The sequence below is a fragment of the Cannabis sativa genome, chromosome 9, assembly GCF_029168945.1.
Source record: "Cannabis sativa cultivar Pink pepper isolate KNU-18-1 chromosome 9, ASM2916894v1, whole genome shotgun sequence".
Lineage (NCBI taxonomy): Eukaryota > Viridiplantae > Streptophyta > Magnoliopsida > Rosales > Cannabaceae > Cannabis > Cannabis sativa.
The window spans coordinates 26,075,738-26,099,345 of record NC_083609.1 but is presented as its reverse complement, the minus strand read 5'-3'; the positions used below and the strand labels follow the sequence as shown (position 1 = coordinate 26,099,345).

The following is a 23,608-nucleotide window of genomic DNA, read 5'->3' as shown; positions in this document are numbered from 1 at the left end:
TAGTTTTGGCATTTATAAGATTGAATCGGAAAATATGGTATTATTGAAAGAAGAATAAGTGGTTGAAATAAAGTGGCAAAATTGTAACTAGAGAATGGTCTTATTATAGTGTACGACCATGAAGTGTATTTTCCTAATATTTTATTCTTTTTTAATTCATATAATTCAGCCCTAAGCCCTAGTTGAAACACTATAAAAGGAACATGATGCTCTCATCTCATCCTCTTGTCAACTTGACTATTCAACCAACCTAGATGAGAGAGTTCCTTCCATAGTAATTTCAAACCTCCTTCATTGTTCTTCCATATTCGAAACCCATAGTGAAAGAGTGACATGCCCACACATACTCAATCATAGTGAGTAAGACGGTGTTAACCAAACCCGAAGGAGAGAAAGAGATATAGGTTCAGATTTTGATAATGCTCTGCGATAGAAAGGAATCAAGGGCTAGAGATCTTGAACGAAAAGAGTCATCATATTCTGCTACAATCAATGTAAGGTTTTCTTAACCCTTATGTGTTTAATTTTATTATTTTGGAAATATTCATATTTAGGATGTTAATCAACATACTTGTTAGTAAATCTAGATCCTGGTAAAATATTTCCAACAAAAAGATCCCCGTCCTTGCCCCATTCCCCATTTAGATAGGGAATTCCCATCCCATTAGGGGCAGGTCCATGCGGAGCCCCATCCCCATGGAGAAAATATGCATACCTACATAAAACCCCAACAAGGTCAAACACTAGGTCTAGGGCCCTATGGTGGCGATCGCGTCTACGCCAAGTTGGGTGTCGGTCGCCGAGGTTCGGGGCTGAGCCAAGGTTTGAGTTCAGGCAAAGGTCTGTTTCGGGGTTCGAGTTCGTGCTTCGAAGTTAGGGTTTGAGTTCGGTAAGGGTCGAGGTTTTGGATGGGGTGGGGTTCGTGTTCGGGTCGAGGTCAGAGCCATGCCTTAGGTCAAGGTCTGGGTCAGGGGTCAGGGTCAGCGTTTAAAGAGGCAGGGTCCAATTGTAGGATCGGGGTCCAAAATATTTATGTAGGACCATCTCTAGTGGGAGATGTAAAAAGTGTGTTATATTCGATACAAAAATGACTTTGTGATAGATTTCCATCAACTTTTAGCATTGTACTCCAATGTACAATTGCTAAACATGATGCAAGAAATAATATTTAGTTAATATTTTTTATTAAAAATACAAAAAAACTTTATCATTAATATTATTATATGAAATAATATGTGTGATTACTCAATAGTTACATTTTTATTGTAACCATGATATTTATATTTTTTTTGGACCTATAATAAGAGGTTACCAATAGGTAAAAGTTTATTTTTTAAAATTGAATTAATCATAATTAATAATTTTTTTAAAATAATTAATTTTAATTTAAATATTTAATAAAACCCTTTTAGCAATTAATATTTATAAATAATTTTATTTTTATATTTAAGTCCCTATTATAATATTTTTAACATTTAAACCATTTAACTATGATATTTATAATAAAATTCTATTATTTTACAAAATTTGGACATCCACCCCTTCTAAAATAAATTTTTGAATACTTAATTAATTTTTAAAAATTACATCTAATTATTACTTTACAACAACGGCTTGACCCATCTTCCTCCTTTATAAAAATTTGTTTAAAAATTAAGATTTCAGTTTGTCCCAACCTTGAATTATGTGAATTTTTCACTTCGATACAATCTCCTACATCTCTGCCACAAACCCATTTCTCTATTAAACCAGCTACAATTAGATTTCTCCTTGATTTTTAATAATTTGCTTGCTATTTTCCTACTATTATGCTTATTTGTGAAAAAAAAAGCAATAATTTCAATTAATTGGTAATCTACTTTGTTAATTTTTTTTCTTACAATCTTTAGATTGATGAAGATGATTTCAACAAGGAGTCAAAATAATTAACAATCATAAATTTATAGTTGTTATTACATGTTAAACTATTTTTTTACTTATTTTTTAAAAGAAAAAAAAAATAAATAACTTGAACCAATCTTGGACTGACACACTAATTTGGCACTTAAAGGTGTTAAAAAATAAGATTGAGCGTAAAATTACCTCTAATTAGAGGTCATTCATATTATTTTTTATTAATTAAGCTTATGTGTGTAATAATTTTAAATTACAAGAACTTTTGTTGTAATTATTTCAATTATTTAAGTTAAAAAAAAATAATTGCTACTTAAATTGCATAAAATTAATTAATAATTATTAGCAATTTAATTTTAATTAAATTTTTATAAGAAAATAAAATATCAAGTTATCAGTTATTTATTATTTATTTTTCTTTTAATTTTTAAATTAATCACAACCATTCAACAGTAATCAAATGGTTAAAAATAAATGTAACCATGATAGTTATATATTTAATTTAACTATTGAAACCTCTTCCAACAATATATATATAAATACTTTATAGTTTAATGCTATAATTAAATATATTGATACAATAACATAAATGTAAATAAAAAAATTGTGTATTTATTGTGGTACAAATTATCCATCATAATAAATAGTGTCAACTATTTGTTACGTGCCAAATTTACATCAAATTTTGGCATGCCATTGAAGCATATTTTTATGATAAGTGAGTTATATTTTAACTTTCCATTACTTATTTAGATTAGAGATGCTCTAAGAAAATACAAATAGACACTAAGTACAAAAAAAAAATTGTTTAAATAAATTTTGGAAGTAATTTTTTTTCAAAATGTTGAATGAAAACAGGTTTAGGAAAGATACTGTTTTGAAAATATGTTCACTAGTCTTAAAAGAAAAAGAATTGGTTAAATAATTATTACAAAACACACCCTTTGAATTTTAAATTTTGAAATGGTTACTCTATTTGACTATGACGAATTGCATTGAAAATTTTCAAAGTGATACCATTCTCTTTTGTTACATTATTCCCAATTTGATGCAATACAGAAGGAAAATTAGATTTTGATATTGATACTATGTTTGTGAAAATATGTGTTTTGAGCATTTACTTTATTTAAAGCTTGAGAAACATTTATTTATTTTTATTTTTTTTTGAAAGAAGCTTGAGAAACATTTATTACTATTAGTGTGATGGGATAATTAGAGAAACATGAGAATTTGCTTATCAATTTATTCTACATGACAGAGTAGCCCGGGCCACCACCTCCTTCAGGCACTGTCCACTCAATGTTTTGCTTTGGGTCTTTTATATCACACGCCTGAGACAAACATATTATAACAATGTCAGACCAAAACATATATTACTCACTGCAAACAATAGTACATAATGAATCACATAGTATCATTTCTAGGTGAACTAATTTTATCATCCCATTACTAAATGACAGTAGTTTTGCATATCTAATGTTAGCATACAACGTATTTGAAAGATTTATCCTTACTCTCTAACTCACCTTGCAGTGCAGGCAATTTTGAGCGTTGATCTGTAACTTTACTTGACCATTTTCATCTGGGTTGTACCTGCATTTGGAATGACAACAAAGAAGAGGCAATTAAACAACAAGACAATTACCCAATAGGCAGGGCTCTTCAAGTAGGACATTACTCGTATACACGGGCAGGACAATAACGTGACTCGGGTCCAGCATATTCTGGCAGATTTACAAGTTCAGGAATCTTTGGGTCCCTTAAGCGAAGGTGAGCCGGTTGGTCATGCTCATGATTTGTGTTGCTCCTAAACAAGAAATAGAGATAAAAATTTATCCATTGATAAACACATAGAGAAAGGGAGAGCAAATATAACTTGCCATCTCTAGTAACTTAACTTTAGGCTTCTTAAAAATGTTCTCATTTTCAAAATTAAAAAAAAAAAAAAATGTGGGGGAAATAAGTTGTGATTATTTTACTTTGAAGAAACATGAATTGACTAATAAAAATGTCATAGACTACAAACCTGTGAAGAGAAGTTGGAACATCAAAGGAGAGCACCCCATCTGGTTTTGGATAATGAATTTGTTGATGTAATTCGGCTACCTGCATGGTGAAAGAGCAATGTCAGTCTCAGTCTATATTTCCCACCAAATCATTCAATTCTAACATAAAACCTCATGCTTCGTGCTTCACTAAGATCTCTAGAATTTGTTTTCCCATCAAATAATTCAATATTTACTGTCACAAGAAAAAAATAATCAATATTTTGCATCTGCTGTCATGCAAAATAACAATTAAAGGTTTAAAAGACATTACAATAACAAATGAAAATTATTAACATCGCTGACAATAAATACATGCTCAATCTAATTTAGGCTTAAGGAGTAGGGATGGCAAAATGGGCATTTTAGCGGGTCGGTCGGACTGCAACCCAGGACATCCAAATCCCCATCCGAGTCTTTGCCCCCGGCCCGGCCCGCTACTTTTTCTTCCGGTCGGTCAGATTCATTTTTTTTCCTTTTTCGTGTCCGTGCCTACCTATCCCGGTTCAGATATTAATAAAAAAAATAGATCTATCTTGTTCTTCTTCCCCACAGAGGTTCTTCTTCATCTAATTTTATGAATAATAATAATAATGGTTACATAAATATATATATATATATATATAAATCTGTATATATATATATGCACAAAATATTAGTTTTACTAAGAAATTACATTTAGTTTTAATATAATTATAATATGTAATATATATATATATATATAATAATTAATTTTTTTTTCTTAAATGTTAGCTTCAAAAAAAAAAGATTCGACCGTTAGGCGTGTTGGTGCCGGGTCGACCCACCCCATTTACATCCCTAAGGAGCATTGCATCAGCAGGCAAAGCAAGTTATGAAGGGCAAAGGACATTAGAAGAGACAACAATATGATTACACAGCCAATAAATTGACAACACTACGTATGTATAGCAAAGCATACAGATAAGGAAAATAAATTCATATGTAAATATATATTGCATATTATATTTTCTATCCACAACCACTTGATTGAGCTCATTTCCAAAAACTAGTCCTAATATCTCTAATCATTCAAACACCAAATATGAACCTTTTCACTATGCATGTTAGTATGACTTGAAATAAGTGTGTTCTAAACCATCATCTTACATTTGTTGCCTCGTGGTCGGGTTTCCCATGCTTCAATGTGAAAGGGAACTTTCCTTTCAATATATAGCTGCCATGCAGAAAACAGTGATCAGTAAGGTCTACGTCAAGGGAGGAAAGGAAAATTATACAGATTTCATTAGCAAGCATGATTAGCATCATAGATAGAGATCATACTGTTCAATAGCACTTATTGCAAGGCCAGGAACGAGTCCGTATTCAAATGCCTGAAACATGAAATATGTAAGTGATGAGTAAGTACATTGAAACTGAAAAGCACCAAACCACACACCTAAAATAGGAATATAATTTTGTGCATCTGAAACTTGTCAAACAGGTGTTGACCACAGTTGCTTGAAACCCGGGCCAAAGCATGTGAAACTCAGTATCTCTATTCTATCAAAGATTGACATGCCTTTTTTATTTTAATAAATATCAGTATATAAGCTAATGTTTGATAAATGTATACTTTCCATTTAGGAAAGTATACCTTTTTAGAATGATAAATGTAAATAAAATGTTTGATGAATTTAGATCCTTTATGACTGAATCTACTTGAAGGTCACCACACCATGAAGTTATCAATACCCAAAAAGCTTCACACTTGCAAGGATGAAAGAGCCATTGTAGAAATAAAGAACAATAAAGCCCATATCAAATTAACAAATAAGACATTAGAGTAAAGATACTAACTGGCCGGTAGTTACGAGCTTCATATAGCTCTTTCCATATCCATGAATTCTTTAAATTATCCCAATATGTTTCCATGTTCAAGCCTTCATGAAGTACATTAAATGCAGCTTCTGCGGCCAGCATTCCTGTGAGCCACAAGTAGTGAAATAAGTAATACATTGTATGGATGAGATCAGGAAATCCCTAAAATTACAATGACACTAACACCTCAACACAAACAATCTACAATTTAGTTAACATTCAGGAATGCATTTTCTTGAAGTTTATGATGGAAATGTTAGCACCATGGGATGAGAAACAGAAACCAGATGCAGTTATCCACCAACATACTATAATTTTCACTGCATCGGTAAGATAAGATATCTCAAAAGTAATTGATATTAAACTTTTGAGGCAACTTACACTGGTACATTAACTAAGCCATATTAGTGGGGGAATGTTTGAAATAAGGTGGCGTTTGGTTAGAGGTAATAAAATGGAATGGGAAAGAAAGGAGACAATCTCCATTCCATTCCGTTTGGTTGCATATTAAAGTGTTGGAATGTCATTCTAATGGAATGGCCTTTCCACTATTTTGGTGGAATGACAATTCCATTTTGAAATGGAAGGAAAGACCATTCCAATGCATGATGAGAAAAAATTTAATAATTTTTTTATCAATTTTTTTTATGCATTTTAAATTTTATTCCATTCCATTCTTATTCCCATTCCCATTCCTATGTTTCTATTCCTCCCAACCAAACGCCACCTAAGTGAGCTATGACAGTAGATTACGAGCATCTTTCTTAAAATATTCAACAGGCCATCATATCCAAATGGGCAAGACAAAGAACTTACAGCCACTTAAAAGATTCAAACCAGTTGACACATATATTAAGTCCTTAAGAATTTCGCATTAGGTGATGGTACCTGATTTCATTGCTGTATGTGTTCCCTTAATTTTAGGAACATTTAAGAAGCCAGCTGAACATCCAATAATTGCTCCTCCAGGGAAAACTGGATATGGGATAGACTGAAATTTAACTAGCATCATATTTGTATTTGTACAGAAAAAACAGCCAGAAAAGATTATGTAGTACATATTCGGAAAAAGGAAAAAAGAAGGAAGAGAGAGATAAAAAAGCAACATGTAGCTGTATTGCCATAAGTTATCATGACTGACTTCAGGCAATTAGTAATGATATTCTTATATCCTTTGAACTTCTACCATTTAAAACTACTTACTAGTTACTACGACATAATCTTACATTCCGTTTAAAATCTGCATGCTATGTAAACCACACTATGCAGCCACTTGCAGAAAAATCTAGGGTGGTAAATCCTTGTTGTGCATCTAAATTAAAAAGTTCTGCATAAAGATAACATACCTGAAAACCACCTTCATTCAAAGTGCGAGCTCCATATTGGAGAACTGTCCCACCTTCCAACATTGGTTTGATTGCAGGATGATGCTTAAGTTTCTGTGGCCCGGAAATAAACAATGAAAATAACTTATGTGGTAGTCCAAAATTAATATTTGAAATTCACCAATAACTTCTTCCAGGCAAAATTTAAAAATTAGCCTTTCATTTCCCAATAATTTCTCATAAAATTATGTAAAAGACCCATGAGACGTATAATATTAGCAATAGTAAGTAAAAAATCACCTCATTTACTTCATGAATATAGGAATCTAGATTACCTGGAACTCCTCATAAGGGTTCAAAAATGGGTTGTGATAATTCAAAGCAACTACTAGACCAATAGAAACCTGAAAGATAAATAAAAAAGACTTGTTCATGAGTTTACATCAAAAAAGAAAACACACACATAAAGAAAAACAGTCAGACTTGTGGCACGGACAAAAAACATAAAATATAGTAGAAATAAATGTTCTATTCTTTTATTCCTATAAAGTCGATGATGTTTACTTTATTTTTATTTTTTTGAGAATAGTCAAGAATGAATTAGACAAAGCAAAAAAATAAAAACTTTCTAACCTGTCTATCATTCATGTGGTACATAAACGACCCTCCATATGTCTTTCGATCCAAAGGCCAACCCATTGTATGAAGCACAAAACCAGGTTTATGTTTGCCCTCGTCAATTTCCCAGACCTGACAGGGAAAAGTAGCACAGTTTATGAAAGGAAAAAAAATGTATAAACCTTACGGTATCAATAGCTATATATTTCAATGGTTTTAGACACAATTCTACGTATACAATAGCAGCACTTAATGTAATTTGGTTGGAAATCAAAGAAAATGGAGTGTGGTTAAAAAGCATGAAATTTATATCCTTTCTCTGGGCTTCAACTTTAAGGAGTTTTAAAGATTTTTTCATATTTATTTGACTGTTCTCAGTTGGAAAGGTTATGTGTCAAGCTAGTTCCGGTTCTACCTCAGCATACATACCATTAATATAGAGTAAGTGAGGACATAATGTATTTAATGCTGACACTTGAAACTATTTTCTATTTATTTAATTTTTGTTGGATTTCTCTGTAATTCAAGTTAACAAATATCGATAGTAGTTCACCTCTTTAATTCCCAAAGCATAAGTCTGATGTTGAGACTGCTCCTTCTCTCTCAATTTGTACTTTTTAATAATTTTCTGATAAAGAGAAAGTATGATATTATAATAGGTGATTGAAAAAGATTGGAAGTCGGAACTTTAAGAAGCTATGCAGCCTTTTCTTTCCCAACCAACCTCCGATAATGACCCTCGACAACCCTCGTATAGAAGCGTTATCCGTCCTGCATTGGTCACACATGTTCATCAATTTGTCTAGACTCTAGATAATACCAAAAACTGTACCAGGTAATCAGAAGGTTACACCTACCAATAGCCCATGGGCAAAAGTACTTGATAAAGATGATGACATTTTCATAAAGTGTACAGACAGTCATGTAAACAAGCGTGTTTATACTAATGACATCTACTCACAGCTTTGCAAGGCACTAGGAAGATTAATTTTTCTTTACTATCATAAGTATTGTCTCAGTAATGTAAACAACAGAAGTTCCATTAGGAAGCTGCATTAATAGTAAGCTTCTAAAAGTATACCCAAAATATTTCACAACAGAAAGCAATGCAATAGTAAGCTTCGATTTAAAAACAAAAATGACAGCAATACAATGGGACAGTGGGGCTTCAAAGTTTTACCAAACAGTAGCTTGTGAAGATTAAGAAATGGCAGAGTAACATCATGTAACAAAGTAAACACCTTAGAAATCTACATAATAGTAAGTAATTGGCAGTTGTACATGAGAGAGAGAGAGAGAGAGAGAGAGAGAGAGAGAGAGAGAGAGAGTTTGCCTTTCAGTTCAACACCACGCTGAAAATTTTCCTTCTTTGAACCATCTTTTGCAATTCCCATATCATTAGTGCCAATCCCAACAACAAAATCATTCGCATCATACAATATCTGCTAATTTCATAACTCATAAATACAAATAATCAGCAGTATATTAAACAACTAATAAGAGAGTAGCAAAAGGAGTACCTCACTAGCAGCAAAACCTGGGTATATTTCTACTCCTAATTCTTCAGCCTTGGCTCCCATCCAACGAACTAATTGACTTAAACTACATCAAAATATTCAATCATAATTTAGTTCAATGACACTAGCAATACTAGCATCGCATAATTTAGCATTTTGATTGCATGTTATTTTAGCTATAGAATAATTGACAAGAGTCCAAAAGCTTCATGTTGTGAACATGGCCTAACAATTTCTTTGTTTCATATTTGTAATTGGGGTAGAGGTTCTATCTATGTCAAACTACTGTGTACCGATCAAAGCCAAAGGAACACCGGCATAAGAACTATGGTGCCCGACATGAGAGATAAATAGATAGTCAAAACATCTAACTGCAGATTGACATGATACTAACGGCTAAGTAACATAACTTAATACCCTTAGGTAAGAAACACCTAGAAGCATATATAGGTAAAAAATCAAACTAAATAAAATTTGGTAACCCACGCTCCAATAGATCCTCCGGACTCAATGGCTAAGAAAAATATAGAGGGGTAAGCAAGTATTTAATTGAACAATTTAAAATAAATTTGACGCATGTTGCGAATCTTGTGATAGGAGGAATAGACAAAGCAATAGGAAAAGAAAAACTTGAATACCTTATTACATAATTTCCTTTATTATCAAAAGGACAGGGAAAAGAAAGTGCGCGATTCTTTGTAAGAAACCAGAATTTGTCAGATGAAACAGGGACAGAGATCGGTGACTGCAAATACATTTTGGTGAAGAAAATATCTTATCATCCCATCAGCAGAAAACAGATCTAATTATTAAACTACAGTGAGTGTCACAGTGGATGAAATATTTCATTTAAATGTGAAAGCGTGGTCCTTATCCATATTACTAATCTATTCACAAGCTGAAGTAAACTTTTGTTCCCTTTCTAATGTCGAGATACATTCGGGTACTCTTACTTTAACAGAGGATCACTTCCAGAAAGGTTCACAGTATAACATTAATATATTACATTACAAGACTAGAGAACTCGGTTAAAAAAATAAGAAAACCAAGAAGGGCTAACAATTACCTCTTCCTGTTTCCACTGAGGAAGAAGTTCATCTAATGCCCGAGGTTCAAAAACATTCCCAGAAATGATATGTGCACCTAATGAGAATCATAAAGCAGTACTGAGCTACAATCATAAGAGATAACTCACCTAATATTTGCAATGTGGTACTTCGTAAAACCACAACAGATAGAATCAATAAACAAACAAAAGAATAAATTAAAACAGTAGATGGAACAATTATGAAAGAGTTGAGCCTTTATGCCATGAAGCAGCAACCTTTTATTCTATTCTTCCCCCTAAGCTTTTCAGCATTCCTAGATGAAAGAGACAAATAATGTTCTTGAGAATACTACAAAAAAATTTCTCCTTAAGAGCTTTTTCAAAGAGCTCACCGATCCGCAGTTTTTGCATGCCATACGTTACTCATTTATGGAAATTAATTTCATATGACATGAAATTCTAGAAAGATGCACAACCGGAAATTTATCAACATTCTCTAATCAATGCCATTAGGATTATAGCATCATGGTTTAAACTTTCAATATAGTCAAAAGTAGTAAAATCTGTTTGATAAAAATTAAAATCACCTAATCATTATTCAAATTAGAGAAGTTTAAATCCAACATTGTAATATAGAAACATACCAACTTCAGCTCCTTTCTCGACAACGCAGACAGACAAATCGACATCTTTTTCACGACACAATTGCTTCAACCGTATAGCGGCAGACAAACCTGCAGGTCCTGCCCCAACAATAACGACGTCGTACTCAATCGATTCCCTGTCAGGTTCGGTACACACACTCCTGGATTGAGTCCCAAAAATCTGATTTTTGAGAGTTCCACTTCTCTCGCCATCAAAATTCCTCAAAATAACAGAGTTGAGGCAATGCCCAGATGAGAAAATCCGCTTAAAACCATTTTGGAAGACTGAAAAGCTTGAATTATGACTAAAATGTCGAATTCCAGAACACCCACTTGAACTTGTCGAATTGGAAAGGTCCTGAGGAGACCCATGTGAAATGTTTGTGTTGGAAGAGATTGAAGTCGAGGGAGTTGAATTCCAGAGACGAGTATGAAATGAATTTGATGAACGAAGACTAGTAAAGGTGGGATTTCTAAAAGAGTTTGATTTGGAAAGAAGTGTATGCATGGTTAAGACCCGAAAGGCGGAAGCAGAGCAATGGAAAGAAATAAGAATGATCGACACTCTTAAGAGTTTTATACGTTCAAAAGAAAAGGAGTGTTAAAAGATATGAATGAAACATACTTTGACAACCATCTGACGTGGATGTCGTGGGTCATATCTATCAGTTTAATAATAATAATAATAATAATAATAATAATTTGGGGTAACTTTATAAGTGTAAATAGAGGCATAAGTACCAAAGTTTTAAGTTTGTAAGCGGCATAAACTTAATGTTTATTTTTAACGGCATAAGTACCATTATATAGACGAATGGATTGAAAAATCATAGCAGGAAGAAGAACGTTTTTTCTGAATCGTAGGGTGAGTTGGTTTGAACGTGTCCCATTAATGCCAGCAGTAGAACTAGAAAATTCATCGGTAGTATTCATAGCAGAACGAACGTCTTAAAATTGTTGAATAAACTGCTAGTAAAAATAAAAGAGGAAAGATATTACCGAATGGAAAATTTTGGGTTGAGTCACGAACTAGGTCGCTCTCTTTAAGACGTTCGCGACACTGCCTAGGAGTGTGCAAGCAGTCGAAATTTGCCGATCGTCCCTAGAATAAAACAGCCCAGTCGTACTGTATCGGAACCCCTGCACTGTAGAGCACCATCAAATACACCCAAAGAATTTTGATATCGCAGATGAAATTTTAATTTTTATGAAAACTGTGTTTTTTTATATGGAAAAGTTGTATTCTTCCCATCAGTTCAATTGCATTATATAGACGAATGGATTGAAAAATCATAGCGGGAATAAGAACGTTTTTTTTATAATCGTGGGGTGAGTTCGTTTGAACGTGTCTCATTAACTGATTCGACTAAGTAATCAGTTCCAATTTAACACGTTTCTTAATTATATTAAAAAAAATAAAAAATAATTATTTTATTAAATAATTTTTCTGTAAAAATAATAGAGTATCACACCACACCAACCCAGCTCGAATCGGACAGACGGCGCGTGTGGTGGGTTAAGTGTGTGAGTCCTCACCCATTTGCACAAAACTAGGTGGACTTCACACACATTAGAACACTTCTATATTTTGTTAAAAGATTCATCAAAGTTACAACAGTCATATTTACAGTGATTGTGAGTTATCTAACCGGTTGGTGTTATTCTGATTGGACCACTTGTCCTCTATCACGATAGTCTTTTACTAGTTGGATATTCTTTTTCAGTTCTTCCCTGATTTCTTGTAAGACCAAGAAAAAACGCATGGTGTCACAACCATCTACTAAGGCGGGTATCGTTTTATGGCGACTATCACTTCAGAGTTGAAATAACTTAAAGTTTTACTTGAAAGTATGGGTGTCTCTCATTAGTTACCCATGCTCTTATACTGTGATAGTCAACTGGCACTCTACATTGCTCAAAATCAAATGTTCCATGAGCGTACCAAGCAAATTGAAGTGGAATGTCATTATAGTCATAATGTCATTTGTAATGGCATTATCTTTACCACTCTCTACTGATGAACAAAAGCCTCTAAGCAAGCACAAGTTTTTGTATTTACTGGCATTTGTGATCTCCATGCTCTAACTTGAGGGAGTATCAAGTTAATTATATATGGGTCGTATTTTTATTTTTTTTTGTATATGTTTATTATGGGCAATTATCTCCATTCTAACAGTTGAAAAGTCTTTATCACACTTTTTTCAATCTCTCTGGCTTTGCTAAGATCACTAAATTACACTAATAAACCCATTGAAGTGCTTAAATTACATGAGTTTCATTACTTAGTATCTCCCTTGTGGCAAGCCTTCGTGTTCTAAACAAAGGGATTTTATCTCTCAAACCCTAATACTGTGTTTTCACATTTAGATCTTCTTTGCCCTCATAGTTTGAATATGAATCTTAATTAGTTTCTAGGATTAGAACATTAAGTATAGCATGGCTGATGATTTTCATTGTTGATTTAAGTAATTAAAGGCCTTAAGTTCCCAACACGAAATGCCTTCTAGCAGGTACCCGCTTTGGGTTCTTTGTCAGTTTTGATTCAAGAACACATTCAATTAATTTGGTATAGCGAACTGAATGAACAATTTGGTCAAAGTAAACATATTCCCCGATTTAGGAAAGTGATCATTGACTGGAAATTTACTCCAGAACACACCCACTTTCTCACACCATGAAACCAAAAACAACTGATCTACTAAGACATGCCTCATTTCTTACCAACATAACAAACATAAACATAATAGTAGACAAAGATATTTGAAGAAAAAAACTACAGATATCTAAACACGATACAAGGCCACAGATAAGTGAGTAAAAAAAATATGAACCGGCTATTCCATACATGAAACCCCAAAAAAAAAAAAAAAAAAAAAAAAAAGGAACTAAAACAGATTTGTAACATCTAAATATTACCAAATTACCAAGGGTGGAGGTAGGCCAAACTTAACATCTAACAAAATAAATAATCTTGTACAAGAAGGATGGATCATGTATGGAACGAACTACAAAATAATGATGTTTATATCAACGTACCTAACGACGGCTCAAAAGGGGATATCTTCCTACGTAGTGACATATCTACTATTTTGAACAAAGACTGGCACTTCACGAAATTCCTCAACGCTAGCTGCATATTTCTCTTCAAGAATCCTTAGTTGCAGATGAGTTGGCGTCTGATGAATTATCTTTCTGGCTCGGTGAAGCCATGCTTCCTCGGAGTTTCATGTCCCCGCTTTGCTGCTGCTGCTGCTGCTGCTGTTGCTGTTGTTGCTGTTGCTGCTGTTGCTCTTGCTGCATATGTTGCTGCTGAAGTTGATGCAGTTGATGTTGCTGAAACTGATGCTGTGGCTTCTGAGAATGAATTTGGAGCTGTTGAAACTGTTGTGCAGTTAAAAGAGTATGCATAGCATGATTGTTCGGATAAAACTGTTGACTGCCCCCAAAAGACGAGAAATTCATCATAGGTCCACTGTTTGGCATCGGTTGGCCAGTCATTACTTTCAAATGCTGAATTTCCTCTTTGAGTGCATCATTTAATGCTGTGAAAATTAAACAGAAAACAATGCCAAGAATCTGTAAGAGCTCCATTTTGGATAATAAAAATGCAAGTTATAACATGTTCATGGGATGAAGAGGACGTTTGAAAACACCAACACTTGGCAATAGCTTCATCTTATAAAGTTCAAGAATCATCCATTTGTCAAAACATCACAATATTTTTCTTTTTCCAAAAATTAGGCATGCAGAGAATAATTCTACTTATTTTGGACAAGTAATTATCAATTTTGTTGGAGAAAAAAGTATTTGATTAAAAAACTCAACAGTATTTACCCACACAAGTATCACTGTATACGACTAGAAGTATCCTTATAGTTTTAAACATCACACAGATCAACAAACCCAGCAACCAACCAAGTTTTATATATCACCTCTTTTTTTATTAGAATAGGGGAGTTGGGGTGGGTGATGCAGGAGCAAGTTTCAAGGGTAGAAATTTAATCCTACAAATTGACTCACAATTTCAACCCACCACTCATCTAGTTTAAGATTATGGTAACCTAATCCCTCTAAATGTCACACAAATCAACCAACTACCAACTAACCAGCATAGAAAGAACAATATCTCAATTTACACAAAACTGAACATGCTATGGGGATTTTTTTTCCCCAAAAGTAAATAAAGACCAAAACACACGATACAAGAGTACAGTATTGTAATTTTTTAATAGAATTTTTAAAGCTTAGAAAGATTTGAGCATCTACTACAACACTGAGCACAAATCATCAAAGTAGAAAAGCATATATTATTAACTCCAAACCTATTGGTTTCCACTTGGCCAAATAGTCGAGTTTGGTTAGTACACGACGAAGGAGCTCCTAACATATTTTAAGAATGATTTTGGTTTAACATCCATTTCATGAAGAAGATAGGATTGAAAGGCTATGAATGTAGGAAGGTCACAGTTTTCTTCAGATTTTTCTGGACCCAGCATAAGAGGTAACTGAAACTCAAAGAATATAAATTGTCACTATTCTTTCCCAAGTATAGGTTGGCAATTATTGCCCAGTCCACATCACACTTTCAGTATTCATCAGGTCAGCTGCTAAAACTGAACTCGAAACCTATTTTGAACTTATGTCCTAAGAAAGTATCGTAAAATAGAAATCATATCCTTTCCTCACCTCATAAGACAAATAATTATAAGGAAAGGAAGCAATCAGAAACAGGTATAACTATTTAGCTGAGAGAAAGGGAGACAAAGAGCCCTCACCATCTTGCAAGTGAACCTGCTGCTCCATAGTTTGCAACCGCAATTTCAATTCACTGTTTTCTGCTGTCAGACCATTTGTATCTCTCTGCTCATATGGAATCCACAGAAGGAACACCAGTCAATCAGATTCGTTATCCATAAAATTTAAAATACGTATAAGCCTTTTGATAGATCAAATCAAGGATACCAAAGTCGCTGAACCTTAGTATTTACCAGAAAAAAGAACAATTGTTTGCTAAACAAAAGCAAATTTACCTGCAAGAGAGTCAATTGGGCAGACAAGGAAGTTGCTTCTGTTTGCAGGGTCTGGACTTTTCTTTCAAGCTCAGCAATGTACCTCATCTTCCTTTCTTTAGACCTAGCAGCTGATTGTCTATTTGCCCAAATCCTATTGCATGACATAAAAAGGAATGTCAATATGATGTTTAAATGGAATACAAACAATGTAATGTTAGTTCAACACCCTTTTCAAATTCAGAAAAGAAATGGCCCAAATTGAAATTTTAACGCAGCGCTTAAGGTTAATTAAATATCAATTGGTTCATTTCCCGCCATAAAAAGTACTTGAAAAAAAGTGTACTATAACAAAATATTAATTTTATGGTCAAAATCATCTGAGTTACAACCTAGAAGAAAGTATAACACTATAACTTACTGCAAACTAAACCGCCAAATAAACAAAAGCAACATGTACAGAACAAAGCCATGCCTTTTTAGAGCCAAAGCTGCCGACCACACTAAAAATTTAAATTTGCAGCTCAAGACAGTCCCTAAAAACTTTCGTCATAAAATAAAAAATGAATAAAAACAACAATGAAAATTGTATATCTACCTCTTTGCGCGCTTGGGATCAATAAGAGCTAGCTCTGCAAGCTTAGCAGCAGATATTGCTTTCTTGGAATCAACTGAAGAGATATCTTCTGAACCTGGAACAAGCATTTCAGGCTTGATAGTTGTCGATCCATCCATTGACTGACTATGTTGGTGTCTAACTCTTGGTCTCTCATTAGCACCAGTGGCCACCTCTGCAGATGATGTTGCTACACCTGACATCGCAGTTTGCATTGGAGTGGCTCCCGCAGAAGAGGGCTCGCCCAATTGAAAGGCCGATGTAGCAGATGAAGAATTAAACTTATCCATATCAAGGTACATAGACAGCAAGTCTTCTTCAGTCTCATCAGAAAACGAAGGACCATCCGCACCACCAACTACACCAAGATCACTATCAAAGCTGATATCATCGGGAAGGGTCAGAATTTCAGAATGCGCTCGTCTGTGACCCAAATTCCTCGGTGGGTTATCCGGCATTCTACTAATATCATGGCTAAATCTACCTGAATCAGTAGCCAATCCATGCCCAAAATGACCCGCTTCTGAACTACTACCAGGGGCCAAAGGAGGGAACGAAGAGGTGGATGGTTCGGGTTTCACATTGAAATTACTTCCACCAGATGAAAAACCTGAATACCGACCTGACGGGGGAGGCAAGCCACCCCCATGACCAGGAGACTTTTCCTTATCCATCCCAGACATTAATCCTAAAGGTTTACAAAATCCTATTGTTAGAGGCTTCAAATTCTGGTTTCCAATCCAAGAAGCGCAAAAACAGCTACCTCCAAACAATAAGGGGCAAGTCTATTATTCTAGCAATAACAATCAATGCTAACGTTGAAGCTTATAAAATTCTTAAGCAAAACAAATTTAGAACCCTAGAATCTCACCCCAAATGATTCAGAACCTATAAAAATGAAAACGAAATTACAATACAATATAATAACTTACACAACATAAAAGGGCTTCAGAATTCAAATCTTCGATAGATCGCGGAAACGAATAAAGGAGATCTAACACAGTGCGAGAAAGAAAGAAAAACAACAATTACATACAGAGAATATAAGTGTTAAGGAGAATAACTCAGCTCCAGATAATCACCGAATAGCTAAGCGAAGCTGGAGGTTGGAATAGAAGGGAAGTTTCGGGGAAAATATAGGGATTTTCTAGGAAAATGAAACATTCTTGAGCATGGGAATGAAATGCAGGATGGAGAGAATCCAACGGGTTTTCTCGCATGAAAAGGGAATTGTTTTTAATGAGAGCAGCACATGGAGAGAGAGAGAGAGAGAAAGATCGAACAGACAACGATAGCAAAGAAGCTTCTCCAATACGATATAGTATGTCTCTAATATATACTATTTATATGCATATATAGTAACAAAATATATCCCATGTCATAAGATCACTTCTCTCCGTTACATAGATAAGATATTACTTGGTACTAATATACATAAACATAATAATACATTTTCTTTAAGTTGAAGAGTTTCATCTACTAAGCACCAAGCTCTAAAAAGGTGGGGTAAGAATTTATTCAATCATAACATATCAACAATTTGTGGATACAAATCAAATTATATGGCCACCAAATCACATTACTAGCTGATAAGATTAGTTTAGCTAAAAAATAGCAACAACATTATAAGATTTATAATAATGACAAAACTAATAATTTTGAACCTATTACAATGACCAACAATGTCATTCAACACTAGTCTTAAAGAAGCAATAATAGATACATTGCTCTTGATTTTAAGAACAACACTCAAACAATCAAATTCAATAATAATATTAGCATACCTAAAAGAAAGATATTAAGCCAGCACATTGCGAATAACCATAACTTCTGCCACTTCAAGGTTAAAACAACCCTCTGATCTCCAACACGTCGAAGAAAGAACTACACTCCATTCATCTCTAATCACCATGCCTAGACCACTACAACCACCAATCAAGTCAATGGCTGCATCTGTGTTGATTTTGAGGCAACCTAACGGAGGAGGAATCCATCTATGCACCATCAGGATTGAGTGAAAACTCACCTTTGGTCGAGAAGAAAAAGTGGCTCCTACTGGCCTTGTATAGATTGGAGTCAACGTTGTCCATTTATGGTTTTGATAGTTCCCAAGGAAATCACGAGCCCCATTAACAATTAGAACGAGCAACAACTCGGTATTATTGTGGACTTTTTTATTTCGCTTATACCAAATTCGCCACATAATAACCATCACAAACTCAATCATCTCCTTCGAAAGGGGATCAATATATCTATGAATAAAGTTTAAAAAATCCTTACAAGGAACAAGAGGATCCCTTAAAGCAAACTCACAAATTTTTCTACAAGGTAACAAAAAATACCCACAAAGGGCATGATAAGTAGATTCTTCTCTCAATTCACATATAGGACACAAACCATTTGATAACAGTCTATGGTGAGCTAGATTAATAATCATGGGGATTCAATTATTAGACACTTGCCAAGAAAAAGTCTCGCCTTTAGGGTAGATTAGGAGTCAAAAGCTTTTTCCACCAACTAGAAAAATTCACAAAAGGAGAAGAATGACCCAAGTCCAAGTTAGCAACCACTCTTAACAAAATACCAACTTGATTTCTCAAAGTTCGATATCAACTTCGTCTGATACATCTGAAGAGGACCACAGAATAGAGATTATAGTCACCACTTCATTAGAACAAAAATTGGCTTGGACTAAATCTCTATCCCAACCACCTGATGCATCCCACAACAACGAAACTTTTCTTGAATCATCAAGCTAATGCGGAGTGGATAATAGTGTTGTCGCCACTGAAGGAATCCAATAATCAGCATAGATAGCAATGTCATTATTATTTCCCACTCTCCAAATAGCCCCTGAATCAAAAAGTTATTTACTCCACAAATATTTTTCCAAACAAAAGAAGCCTTTTTCAACTTTTTAATCCCAGTAAAGGGTTTGTTTCTGAAATACAAATCCTTTAAAGCATGACCAGCCAAAAAAGTAGGTGTTGAGATTTTATGCCCTAAATAAAACCTAATTTCAAAGTAATCTTATTTACTATTAGTAAAAAGAAATCATATTTTGATATTGTCATATGCTTGGTCTATTGGGATTTATGCCCTAAAATCAAGTATTTGAAGATAATATATTTAAAATATATGAAATAAAATTATAAGATAAATGAATACATTAATTATAGAAGTATAATTAATAAATATCTAAAAATTTCTTATTCATGTAGAGATGGTATAATATTGTAAAGTCATACAAGAGAATTAATATTATATAATATGAATAAGACAAGTCGGTAGTGTATTAAAGTAAGAAAACTTTAATATGAAACTACTAAATGCGGTTTACTGTACATTATACTATAGTGTGTGATTTTGATTCGGATCACATGTGTGGATACTGTTATACCTGAAATTTGGCTCTGTACCAGAATTTGACACGTGTCTTTCAAGAAGAATATGAATCAACTTTAGGAATGTAATAATGGTGTTGCATCATTAAATGAAATTTAAATAACTCGTTCCAATTAAATACAAGTTTGATAGAAATATTCAAACCCGTTGACTGTTTAGTCTCATGCGAGATAAGAATAAAAACTATTAAACAAGAATTGGCGAGACACACGTTTGCCTCAGGATAGACAAAGATAAAATGTACAAGACGAGAAATCCTAAGGCCTCGTGAATCATTGACTCTCTCGTGAAAACAAAGTAAAATTTATGATACTCAACCGCCTCGCATTTTACACAATAAAGAAGTCATCTCGCAACATCAACACAAATAAAGGAGTATAGTGAGATGAATTACTTCAACACTTAATGTTTTTCTTCTCAAGATGGATAAGAAGGATCACTCATATTTGTTGAGATACAACCTTCCAATTCAGCATAACCGTCTAAAAGAAAAATACAAGAAGCGGTTGGGTAGTTATTAGATATTATTCCATGTGTAAATAAATGAAACGTGGGGAATGTCCACGTTTCATCAGTAGTTGTACGAGATGATTACTGTTCGATCAAAAGAAAATTGATCAAACAGATGGTAACTGTACGAGAAAAGAACAGTCAGAGTATTAAATGAAGAAATGATTTACCTCAAAGTTTTGATCCACCAAAATCGAAGAATGCAAATTTTAAAAGGGAAAAATACAATAATACCCTCAAAGACATTTAAAAAGTCATTTAAAAAAAAATACTTTTTAGGAGGCAATTGTTATACCCTAATTTCAGCTAATAACCAGAAGCTGACACATGCACAAGAGAAGGAATATGAATCAGCTTAAGCATTGCATCATGAAATGCATATTAAATAACTCGCCTCAAGAGTTACGGTTGATAGAAATATTCAAACTCGCTGCCACTTAGACAAATGCGAGATAAGAATAATAACTATTAACGAGTAAGATTGGGGAGATAACAAGTCCATCTCGAAATAAATATAATACATAATGAAAATTATTCAAGACGAGTACACAAAGAGCTTGCAACTCATTGACCTACATACTCGAAAATAAGAGCTTGCAAATTATTGACCCACATACTCTTGAGTAAAGAGTTTGTAGCTAATTGACCCACATACTTGTACGAAGAAAGAATAACTACATTCATCCATCTCGCTTTTTATACGTTAAAGTAACCACCTCGTTGATACCTTCCAAAATGGTAAAAGAGAACTGGGAGAAGAATTGTATCTCTATACTTAGCATTTTTCCTACAAAGACGATAAAGAAGGACAACTCATACTTAGCAAGAAACAACCGGTATAGTTAGCATAACAAGAATAATAACAAAAGAGTGGTTAGGCAGTTATTTAATAGTATCCCATGTGCATAAAAATGAAACGTGGAGAATGTTCACGTTTCATAAACAGTTACGAATTATTAGATCCCAAGAGAATAACTGTCACCCTGTGAATCTATAAATAGGGGCAGAACCCAGGAAAAAAGGGACGGAGAATCTAGAGAGAAAAAAGGCCAAATATTATTATCATTAATATTATTGTATTCTGCAACCAAAATATTTTTCCTAATAAGATATACTTGTGGACTATGAGGAGTTAACTTCAAACCCACGTTAAAAACTTTCTAGTGTTCATTTATTACTATAATTAATACTGTGGTATATTTATTACAAAAAAAAAGGCTTATATTTTTTGTTAACGAAAATTTTCGTTAACATTTACTAAAATATTATTTATAGGAAGCTAAGTATTTTAAGGATGAAATACATTGAGGGGTAGAATGGTAAATTTGTCCCTACTTGATGTAAATCATGTATATAGAATCTTTGATTATTTGGATTGAAATAATGGATAATTCATAGCTTATCTATTCTTAGTGAATAGAGCGTTCTATGTAATCAGGAGTGTAATTCTAAATCTATAGTGGAGTCATGAGAAATTAATAAGATAGGAAATTTATTTGGTGAATTCTAGAACTACTTATTACGAGCTTGATTATATAGTCACCACACTAGTTGAAAGCATATTCTGAATAAGACTATGTCTTGTTTGTGAATTTTCACTAAGCAAGGACTTATTTGAGAAGAAAGAGAGGATTTAGGGTTTATTTATTAATCAAGAGACTTTGTAAGGTCTAATTAATAAGTAAGTTAAATGGCAATTTTATACGATAAGTAATTATAATTATTAAATAGATAGATTTGACATTTATAGAGTTAGAATTAAAATATGGCATTTTGAAATGAAAAAAAGATAAGTTTTTAAATAAAATGGCAAAATTGAAATCCTATAGGGCCCCACTAGGGTTCGGCCATAAGGGTTAATTAAAGCTATTATTTTATCTTTTTTAATTCCAAACCTAACCCTAGAAACTATCCTATAAATTGAAATAGATGGCTCTTATTTTGAAATCCTCTTCTTCTCTCCTTTTTTGAACCTTAAAGTGAATTGAGGAGTTGCCCACACAATTCAAGACAATACTCAAGATAGTGTAGAAGATTGTGTAGAAATATGTCAACTAAGAAGATCTAGGTCCAGATCTTAATCATACTCTACGACAGAAAGGATCAAGGGTTTGAGATCTGAACAGAAGGATACATTATATTCTACTGCCACCAATGTAAGATTTTCTATAACTTTATATGTGTTTATTTCATTATTTTAAGAAAATCATATTTAGGATGTTAGATCATAGTTTATAATCAGACATACATGTTGGTAAATCTAAATCCTGGTAAAATAAGTTTCAACACCTTCCCCCTAGGGTAAGTCATCTTGCTTAAGCTAGGGGAAAGGTGACTGTCCGACTTCTTTTCTAACAGTCATGACCATCAGTCATGACTTTACACATTCTCCATCAATTTAATCCTGGTATCCTCATGTCATGTGCCATAATTTTTGCCATGTTACCATCATCAAAATTTGGGTTAACAATATGTATAATTAAATTATTATTGATTTTGTTTGGTGCAAGTTCAATATAATATATATATTAACTCAAAAATTGGCAAGGTGACATGGTGAGACTAATGACACAGTGGAAAGCTAGAGAATGTATAAACAAAGAAACACAAGGTCCAATTAGCCTAATGACATAGTTGGGTTGAATAGTACTATGCATTATACACCATAGGCATATGGTAAGAAGCTATCAGGCCAAGCATCTTATGGGCCAATTAGCTCCATCAGGCTGAAAACCCCATCAAGTTGAATACATATTGCTCATGGTATTCAAGGCCATGTACTATAAGGACTAACAAAATGACCTTGTTGGCTATATCCTAATAGTAATAGGGGAGGTAGTTCTTACTACAGTTCACCTAATTAATAGAATCTCTTCTTCTGTCACTTTAAGTTTAACTCTTTTTGAAAAATTGTATGGTTGTATTCCTGACTATTACAGTCTTTGGTTCTACTTATTTTGTGTTTCATCCTAGTGTAGAGCATACAAAATTGGCGTCACGCTCTAACTTGTGTGTTTCTTGGTTACGTTGATGGAGAAATGGATATTTATGTTTTGATCCAACTTCCCATAAATTATACAACTTATCTCTTCCTTTCTCTCTCATTCAATGACAGTGTTTCATGAGTTGAGTACACACT

At 33.6% G+C, this 23,608-nt stretch overlaps 2 protein-coding genes across 7 annotated transcripts; both read right to left on the bottom strand.

The window, feature by feature from the left end:
• Positions 1–2,951: 2,951 nt before the first annotated feature.
• LOC115722915 (electron transfer flavoprotein-ubiquinone oxidoreductase, mitochondrial) lies at positions 2,952–11,555 on the bottom strand. Of its 4 annotated transcripts, XR_009684269.1 has the most exons (19): positions 10,930–11,510; positions 10,304–10,380; positions 9,876–9,982; positions 9,241–9,322; positions 9,054–9,162; positions 8,445–8,491; positions 8,274–8,348; positions 7,736–7,852; positions 7,438–7,506; positions 7,124–7,216; positions 6,666–6,768; positions 5,757–5,881; positions 5,241–5,290; positions 5,067–5,133; positions 3,920–3,999; positions 3,572–3,700; positions 3,420–3,486; positions 3,091–3,224; positions 2,952–3,042 (listed from the first exon to the last, which is right to left on the bottom strand). XR_009684269.1 is itself a non-coding variant. In XM_030652286.2 (18 exons), the coding sequence occupies exons 1-18, from the start codon at positions 11,435–11,437 to the stop codon at positions 3,141–3,143; spliced, it is 1,989 nt and encodes a 662-aa protein (XP_030508146.2). In that variant the 5' UTR covers positions 11,438–11,555; the 3' UTR covers positions 2,952–3,140. The 4 variants fall into 4 exon arrangements, 3 of the variants coding, with proteins under 3 accessions (XP_030508146.2, XP_030508147.2, XP_030508148.2); XM_030652286.2 differs by having other exon boundaries at positions 2,952–3,224; positions 10,930–11,555; XM_030652287.2 differs by lacking the exon at positions 10,304–10,380 and having other exon boundaries at positions 2,952–3,224; positions 10,930–11,111.
• Positions 11,556–13,688: 2,133 nt separating this feature from the next.
• On the bottom strand, positions 13,689–17,888 carry LOC115722920 (probable transcription factor PosF21). 3 transcript variants are annotated; one of them, XM_030652296.2, is made up of 5 exons: positions 17,487–17,888; positions 16,537–17,242; positions 15,960–16,092; positions 15,705–15,789; positions 13,689–14,471 (listed from the first exon to the last, which is right to left on the bottom strand). In XM_030652296.2, the coding sequence occupies exons 2-5, from the start codon at positions 17,235–17,237 to the stop codon at positions 14,074–14,076; spliced, it is 1,317 nt and encodes a 438-aa protein (XP_030508156.1). In that variant the 5' UTR covers positions 17,238–17,242; positions 17,487–17,888; the 3' UTR covers positions 13,689–14,073. The 3 variants fall into 3 exon arrangements, with proteins under 3 accessions (XP_030508156.1, XP_030508158.1, XP_030508159.1); XM_030652298.2 differs by having other exon boundaries at positions 16,537–17,442; positions 17,591–17,872; XM_030652299.2 differs by having other exon boundaries at positions 17,591–17,862.
• Between the last annotated feature and the right edge of the window lie 5,720 nt (positions 17,889–23,608).

What these genes read in the sequence shown, in the direction of transcription:
- LOC115722915 (XM_030652286.2), bottom strand. Translation starts at nt 11,437, where the DNA reads ATGCATACACTTCTTTCCAAATCAAACTCTTTTAGAAATCCCACCTTT. An exon ending in ATGCTTTGGGAATTAAAGAG is followed by an intron (nt 7,853 to 8,273) that starts GTGAACTACTAT and finishes TTTCCCTGTCAG; the next exon opens with GTCTGGGAAATTGACGAGGG. An exon ending in GTTCCAACTTCTCTTCACAG is followed by an intron (nt 3,701 to 3,919) that starts GTTTGTAGTCTA and finishes TTTCTTGTTTAG; the next exon opens with GAGCAACACAAATCATGAGC.
- LOC115722920 (XM_030652296.2), bottom strand. Translation starts at nt 17,237, where the DNA reads ATGTCTGGGATGGATAAGGAAAAGTCTCCTGGTCATGGGGGTGGCTTG. An exon ending in CCCAATTGACTCTCTTGCAG is followed by an intron (nt 15,790 to 15,959) that starts GTAAATTTGCTT and finishes CCATATGAGCAG; the next exon opens with AGAGATACAAATGGTCTGAC. An exon ending in GCAGGTTCACTTGCAAGATG is followed by an intron (nt 14,472 to 15,704) that starts GTGAGGGCTCTT and finishes TAATTTTCACAG; the next exon opens with CATTAAATGATGCACTCAAA.